At 40.0% G+C, this 8,294-nt stretch overlaps 1 protein-coding gene across 1 annotated transcript in view; it reads left to right on the forward strand.

Moving 5' to 3' along the window:
* LMCD1 (LIM and cysteine rich domains 1) overlaps nt 1-3,278 on the forward strand; it is a 100,531-nt gene extending 97,253 nt beyond the window's left edge. Inside the window, exon 6 of the mRNA XM_060239600.1 lies at nt 1,093-3,278. Coding sequence (XP_060095583.1) covers nt 1,093-1,251 — 159 coding nt within the window. The 3' untranslated portion in view covers nt 1,252-3,278. The remainder of the gene's footprint in view (nt 1-1,092) is intronic.
* Nucleotides 3,279-8,294: the final 5,016 nt, after the last annotated feature.

Genomic DNA, 8,294 nt, shown 5'->3' on the forward strand with positions numbered 1-8,294 from the left:
CACAGTCCCTATCCTGCTGCTAGGCATGGGCCGCACACATGCACAAGGAGCATTCAGACTGCTTAGGCACATGTGGGGCATCTGCATCATGAGTCCCAGCCATTCAGACAGCCAGGAAACATGCCCTGCATACGCTTTAGAGATTTGCTACCAGGAACTACCCATTAGCTATCTAATCTACTCCCAGCCCATTCTAAGAGGAGATAAGGATGGGCAGGACTCAGGAGGCAGATGTGTGTGTGTGATCACGCACATTAAATCTGTATGGGAGGCATGGCTAGGTCGGGCCAAATCTCTCATGTGATTGCACCCAATCTCCCTGAACTGGAGGTAATCTAAATTGTTGAAATATGATAAATCTAATCACTGCATCTGGGAATGGCTAAATGTAGACAGAAGACTTGTCTCTGTGTCATGATGGAGAATGTGCTAGAGTTGTGTTTATGCATGCAGATTCAGAGGAGATGAGGAAGCTGAATGAGAACTGATAGGGGCAAGAATGGCTTCTCATAGGGCTTGAAACATTCAAGGAACATACTGGGAGATTCCTGCTCAGTTAGTTGCATGCATGTACACATGACTTTCAGTTGACTTGTGGCATTGGAGGAGAGTTTAACAGATACTGTGAACCTCTAAAGACAAATTCTCCCTTGAAGCTAAATTGACTAAACTGAGGCTATCATACTTTGGTCACATCATGTAAAGACTGGATTCACTGGAAAGGACAATAATGCTAGGAAAAGAGGAAGACCCAGCTTGAGATGGATTGACTCAGTAAAGGTGTTGGATATAGGATATTACAGTAAATTTGAAATGAAATTAGATTTCAGTAACCATCAGCATTTTAAGAATGTTTCATATTACTTTAAGCTATGTGGGAGGTGCTCTGTAAAAATCTAAATATAAACCTTTTATGTGGCTTTGTATTAACTGGGCCAGAATGTTCCTGTTGTATATATGTTTACACATTCCCTTTCTATGCAGTGCTAAATAGTAATGATGTGTTCATCCTTTGTTAACTACTCCCTTTTTGTTTGTACAATGGACTTGGCCTATTTAAGAAGTGATTGATGAAGTTGTTTACTTCCGCAGATCATATTTTCTGAGGACTACCAGCAAGCTGAAAGCTTTACCTGGCATAAGAAGCACTTTACCTGCTTGGAGTGTGAGACATTGCTTTCTGGAAAACCTTTCATCCTGGATGGTGCCAACTTGCTCTGTACAACTTGTAGTAAAAACAAACAACTTTAAACACCATGCTTATTTTCAAAACCCAAAGTCTGTTCTGACTCAGAGAAAATACAATTAATGGGCCAGAAAATGATGGGGAATGGGTCATAAGGGAAGGAAGTCATGTAATGTTGGGTTCAGACTTCTTTGTCTATTCACAAGCACAAATTTATAGGAAACTGGACAGAGAATGATCACATGGTTGGAAACATGCTGTGTGTAATGTCTAGAAAATGGATTGTTCTAGCCCTTTCTAGAGGTATTAAGTAGAACCTAGGAGCCATTGTGCTCAATTACAGGGGCAGCATCTTTATTTGTTTTGTTTTTTTAAAAACTAAACTAGCCTATCTAAAATTATTCAGTTTCCTTATTTGCCTGTCAGATCTTGCTCCTTATTAAAGTGATATATTTGCAGCTTAAACCCTCAAATACTTACTCCGGCCAGACTCGTGACTCGAATGGACTGATAGTTTAGGGATCATCTGGGTGAACAAAACATATGTAACCCTGGAATTCAAGCAAGGGTTTTCCGTGTTTGTTACAATAAGTTGCTTCTCATCTTTTATTAGCACATTGTGACTATTTGAGTACCAGCAGATTGTCATAATAAATTCTTTTAACATCTTAAAACACTGCAAGAATAGCTTGTGCAGGCTAATTGGAAACAACTTGGACTGCACCCAGCATATGAAAATGGTAGCTATGACAAGTCAAAAGGAAAATGAGTTAGCCATTTCCTTCTTAGTTTTAATTGGCTTTCCTGCAATGAATTGCCATTTCTTTTGCAATATTTTTGATCAGCATATCATTCATGATAAGTCACCCTTCTTACCATTAATCTATTCACTCTATCTAGAAAATCTTCTAATTGGTCCTTGGCCTAAAAACACTATGGCATGGTTCATATTTTAAGAATCCCCCCACATGCAACAGATCATCACTATAGCTGTGTTGGGGAATAAATGATATTGGATCTTGAAAGGCTCCTTAAAATCTTCTCTACTTGCAGTGGATCTGGTCCTTCCAGAGACTAAGCACTGTTGTGACCTTCCTATGTTTCCCATAGGGGATTTTAAACTGTTTGAACCAGAGCTATGTTTCTATTATGTATACTTGGAACTACAAGAACCTGGTCTACTTATTTATAGTACTCCACACAAAACAAATGTGGGCTTCTTGTCCACTTAAACTCTTGAGATTTTAGGGAAACATCTTGTCAACAAAGTACTCTGACCTTAAAATAGTTGTATTCATAACACTCCAATAATAAGGGCTTGTCTGATAAGAATTTACTGTTTTTAAACCTGTTTCCTGTTCTTTCCCATGGAATTAGTAGTAAAATTTACATTGCTAACGCATTTTGAGGTTGCTGGTTTAAGCTTTTTTATAATGGATAATGTAGACAGCCTTCATGAGTTACAGAAACTGTACTGTGTTACTAACCATTTAAATGGTGTTTGGTTCTGCCACTTAGCAACAGTAGCCTATGACAATATTCTTCTTTAATAATACAACAGGAACTGAAGTTACTTGACACTGAGAACTGGAAAACAGTTGATATAGAAATACATGTTGATTTAGAAACATAGAATGTTTACCATAATCAATTAAACATCCACTCAACAATCCTACATTCCTTAAAGAATGTACAGGGAAAACTTGGAGCTTGGATATTCATGTTATATGGCAATAGAATATTCAAGATGTATTTTAAAAAACCTCAAAGGGTTTTGTTTTCATCTTCTTGGCTGTAATGTCTCAATTTTTTTTTCTGGTTGTAAAATGCTCAAATGCAGGTACCAGCAAAGGGGAATATCTAGTAGTTCAGCTGCATTGTATTATGTCTAAATACATTAGTATAGACTGTTTAAAAAAAACTTTTTTGACGATTTATAACAATTACCAATGTATTCAGTTGGTTGTGTGGGAGTAAAATGCATTGCAAACTGGTAGGACTACTTGGAGCCATTTTCTCAGTTCAATGTACCCCGAAGAACATCTCATAATTGTGGACAGAATCAATATAATTTTATGTTCTGTTGAGATTATTACTTTTGCTTCAGAATGATATTTGGTATTTGCAGCCTTATCTCCCCTGCCTAAAAGCCCAAGATTTCAGACTACATAATATTCTTCCAAATAACACAATGCCCAAAACTTTCTTCCATCCATCATAGTTACAGCCCCCTCAGTTCAGATACCTTAAATTTTGCCAGCACACTTGGAGCTCCTATCTAGCACAAAGCTTTTTCATACATTTTAGAACTAGACTGATTTTGCACGTTCCTTTTCTCTGCGCAGCATCCGTCGGATTTCCCACTATCTGCATCCGAGTTACAGGAAGCGTCGCGGCTTATGCGCAGCAAACAGAAACCGCTTAAAAACCAGTTTCCATTTGCTGCATGAAAGCTGCAACACTTCCTGTAACTCCGGTGCAGATAGTGAGAAATCCGACGGATGCTGCGTAGAGAAGAGGAACATGACCATGGGGTAAGCTGAGTGTGAAATCGGTTCTAGACAACTTTAAAACTCTAGTAGAACAGTCAGCTATATTCAAAGGGGGAAGCCCTTTCATACAAGAGACCAATTCCAAGCAGTTGCTCTGTCCCCAGGCTTCAACTTACCCCAGCTCAAGCAATCCATTCCCCACCAGTTGCTGCACCAGGCGCATTTTGATCCACAGCTCCCTCCAGTTTCCCTCATGGCTTCCTGCTCTTGTTTTTTGGAGATCCAGAAGCTGTGAGGGAAACCATGGATCAAAATGTGCCTCTGCAGCAACTGGTAGGAAATTGATCACTTGAGCTGGGGAAAGCAGAAACCTGTGAGTGGAGCAACTGCTAGTGAGGAATTGGCCAGAGAGTTCCCATTAGTGCTCCTGCTCATTTAGGGAATCTCTTAAGTTGAAAATAAAAGTAAAAATCCAGGACTACCACTATTCTGATTACTCATAAATTATAATAGGACTGTAGTACATGAACTCACATTCAGCAGAGCCAGCAAAGGTAGATCAGGTACATAATACAATCTTATCAGCACATCTGCACAAGCCCTGTTGAAATGGATCCCTGTGACCTTTTATCATGCTTATTCACTTCAGTGATTCTTATAGCAGAGAAAGTCCTGCAGAATTGTACTCCAAGGCTGCATACTGAATTGCATGTATGAATAAATCTAATTGGTTCCACTAAACACATTTACAAGCATATAATTTGGTCAGTCCATAGTATATATGGAAATTATCTTCTCAGGAGACATTTGCACTCAAACAGCTCTTCTTAGCAGGTGATTACTGCTATAATAGAACTTTTTATATGTAATTTAACAGACTCCATGCAAGATGTAAAGATGATCACTATAAAATCAGTACAGCACTCTTTTTTAAAAAAAAAATTACAAACCCATTAACTTGGTATCAAAAGGGGCCTAATACAAGTGTGCTATGAATTTTATCCAAGTAGGTCCCCCCCCCCCCGCCACACACACACACACCCAGTAAACCAGCAAATTAGGCTTGGATCCTATGGATGAGCTGCTTTATACTGAAGCAGATCCATTAAGATAAGTGTTGTCTACTCAGACCAGGAACAGTTCTTCAGGGTCTTAGAGGAAGGTCTTTCATATAATCTTCCACCTGGTCCTTTTTTAACTGGAGATGCCAGAGACTGAACCTGGGACCTCTTCCATGCAAAGCAAAAAAATCTTCCACTGAGCCAGAGCCCTTCCTCCTTACATAGAACTTATTCATAGCCTCAAAGTTGAAAAGTTGATCTAAACATTACACAGGAGGAGGTGGGAGAATTCTAAACTGATCCCCTTCAGAGGAGTTGTATGCTTAATTGCTCCTCCATTGTGGAAAAAGAATGTACATTTAATATCCTAGCACAAGGGAGGGTGGTTTAGCATAACCTTCTCCAGCATGATGAGTACTATGTATAAAGAGCTTCTTACTTAGGGGTGGGGCATTCAGATCTTTGGATCATCTCATACAAACAGATGGTGGTTCTGTGCTTTCTCGAAACTTTAAAGAAGCTGATGTTCCATTACTGGAGTCCCATAGACAAAATGCCATGCAGTATAGAGTACTCCTGTGAAGAGGGAGGCAGGGAATGGGACAATGTTGCTCTTCCATTTGTAGTGTTTCTCTTAATGCAAGAAGATTTGGCTGCAGAAGAAGCAGTTACAGGGAACAAAAATCCTTGACTACAAGCATAATAATCCTATTCCATGAGCCCTTGCCTGTATGTGCAAGGGACATAATCCAGAATTCTACTTCCATCTGCATAATGGGCCATCAGTGTTTTCCTTTGGCTATGTAACAGTATAGTGTATGAAAATTTTGCTCCTTTATTAAACAGAGGGACTGTTTCTCCCACTTCTGCTTTCAATAAGAATAGCCTGGATTTTTATCATGTCTGCCTTCCAAGTGGAAATAGAAAGGGAAGCCATAGCCTTTCCTGAGGGGACAGCAAGGAAGACCATATTGGAGAATGGAGTGAGCAGTAAAGCAAAGGTTTTTAATATTCTGACTCTAAATGTTTCCACAAGGGGTAACAACATTGTTACACTGCATAAAGATTGATTGCATTTTCTGACAGTGCCTCCAAACAGTGGGTTGCATCAGAAAAATAATGAACAAAGTTCATGGAAGGGGACTTTCTTACATGCCCCTCCTATTAAGTCCCCGTGAAATTCTGCACTGCCTCAGGGAGTGGGGAACAGCATAGGAACAAACTTGGTCCTGCAGTGGAAGGGGAGGAGTTAGACAAAAATACCATCTCCTCCAGTGATGTAAGCATTGTTCCGCTGACAGAAAATCACAGTTGGAGAAAGCTCAGTATCTAGTATTTGCTTCATAGTAAGCAGGGCTTTTTTTCTGGAAAAGGGCCAGAACTCAGGGAAATGAAGGAGAAACACATGAGTGCCCCCTCATGAACTTTTAAACAATTTTTTGAGAATTTTGTTTCCACAAAGAGGTTCTGGAACTCTGTTCTGCATGCATTTCCCCAGAAAAAAAAAAGCCCTGATAGTAAGTACTGAATTTTGGGATGTAAAGTCAGTTAACTGGCAAATTGCTAGGAAGTCAGGGCATGGTAAAGTGCTTTGGTCTGATCAACAGCACTTGAAGCTTGCTCTGGTTTGCGCTTAATTGGTTTGTCACACATTGGTGAGATTGAGAACAGCAATAAATGCCTGTATCACTATTAAATTGTCAGCAGTAAACCTGACAAGACTAACTTGTCTGTGTGTGTAAGATTGCTGTATAAGAAAATCATTCTTTATTCTAGCAAAGGTTACTGACATTAACCATTCTTGTGAGACTGTCATAAAGTTCATGGGGATCCCTTTCTTTTCCTTACTCCACTGAAGTCCCTCCTATTAGAGTGAGAGGTCCAACCACACCTGTTGCCCTCATTTGGTTATTTCTTTCTCTCCTGCATTCTGTGATTTTACTTAAATAGAGCAACAGGAACTAACAATCCAGGACACTAGGGAAGAACAGAAAAGCAGTATGAAGGTAAAGAAGCGTGTCTGGCATACTACTGTCCTCAGCAGCCAAAATTTCACTCTATATATGCAGTGGGACACATGAAAGCGCCTTCTATACTTAGTCAAACCATTGGCCTATCAAGCTTTCCAGAGTCTTATTATAAACTCTTTCACATCACCTAGTACCTGGCCCTTTTAACTGGAGCTTCTGGGGATTGAACCTTGGACCTCCTGCATGCAAAGCAGATGCTCTATCACTGCCTCTTCCCATACACAAAAGGTCATCTGGTTACAGAGAAGGAAGCTGTTTCATGTACCCCAGTCCTCTTCATTTCTGTAGTAAAATGGATTATGCCCCATAGGTCCACACAACCTCTCAGGTTTTAGAAATAAGAAATTACCTAATCTGTAATATGCTGTGTGATATCTTCATAGTGGTTTAGGCTGAATTGTAACCAATATGATTGTAATCCTACACAGACTGTGCAAATCCTATAGCTTTCACAGCCTGAGAATGAACTAGGCTAGGAGCTTATGATAGTACACTAGCATCACAGGGATGTTACCACAGTACTGAAAGAAGGCAGTGTTTTAGGCAAATATTTGATAATTATGGGAGTATTTATTTTCAAATGGCACAGCACTGAGTCCTGTTTCACTGGGACATCATGGGGCTATGGAAATTCTTCCCCATGGGACTTTAATTACTGATTTGATAGGGTACATGTGGTTCAAAGACCTGCTCCCAAATGAAGCCCCATTTCTTTTCAGGGGGGGACTATAGGTGCAGTAGCACTTGAGATAGTCTGCCCATCAAGTCAACATGTATAGTCTGTGAATAATAGTTACGTATAAGTTGTGTAACTTACAAATATTTAACACTTTTGCCCTAAGAGTTAACTGACAAGACATGAACATGTTTCTCACTGCTTAAATAAATAAAATATAAAGTATTCAATAAATAAAATATTCAAAATGAAAGCTTTTGGGAGAAGTTTTTTCCCCCCACCCACTGAAAACCTGCTGCACAAGGATAAGAAGCACTGATTACTTTTAAGAGGGATGCAAGGCATATGGAACTCTTAGCGGGCTTGCATCCTGTAAACTGCGGAAAATGTGGTGGGATTTTGTTCTCAATAAACATTTACACTGTAAAATTACCAAAGACAACACCACCAGCTACTCTATAGCCCTGAACGCACAGCCCTTCTTCACATTGATTGAACACACTGAGAGGCAGAGTGGGCAGGAGTACATTGAATCCACCTCTGTGTGATCACCAGCTCATGAACGCAGTATGTACACAAGTAGGAAATGTCCCACATATGCTTCCATCCTGTGATCAGCAAGATTCAAAAAGCAGCATCCTGATGATGGGGATGGAGCATACCAGTGGACACTTCATGCATTTGAACTGTGCAGACAACCCGGCAATTATGGGGAGGCAGGGTCAGGTCCGTTTGCACTTGGAGCTCACACAGCTCACATTTACCAGTCTCTTACTAGCTGCTGCTTGTACCTTTTTCTTCTGAGGCCCATGAGGCAACTGAGCATCACAATTCTAGCTATGTGTTCAT

The sequence above is a fragment of the Heteronotia binoei genome, chromosome 5 (assembly GCF_032191835.1).
Source record: "Heteronotia binoei isolate CCM8104 ecotype False Entrance Well chromosome 5, APGP_CSIRO_Hbin_v1, whole genome shotgun sequence".
NCBI classification, from domain to species: Eukaryota; Metazoa; Chordata; class Lepidosauria; order Squamata; family Gekkonidae; genus Heteronotia; species Heteronotia binoei.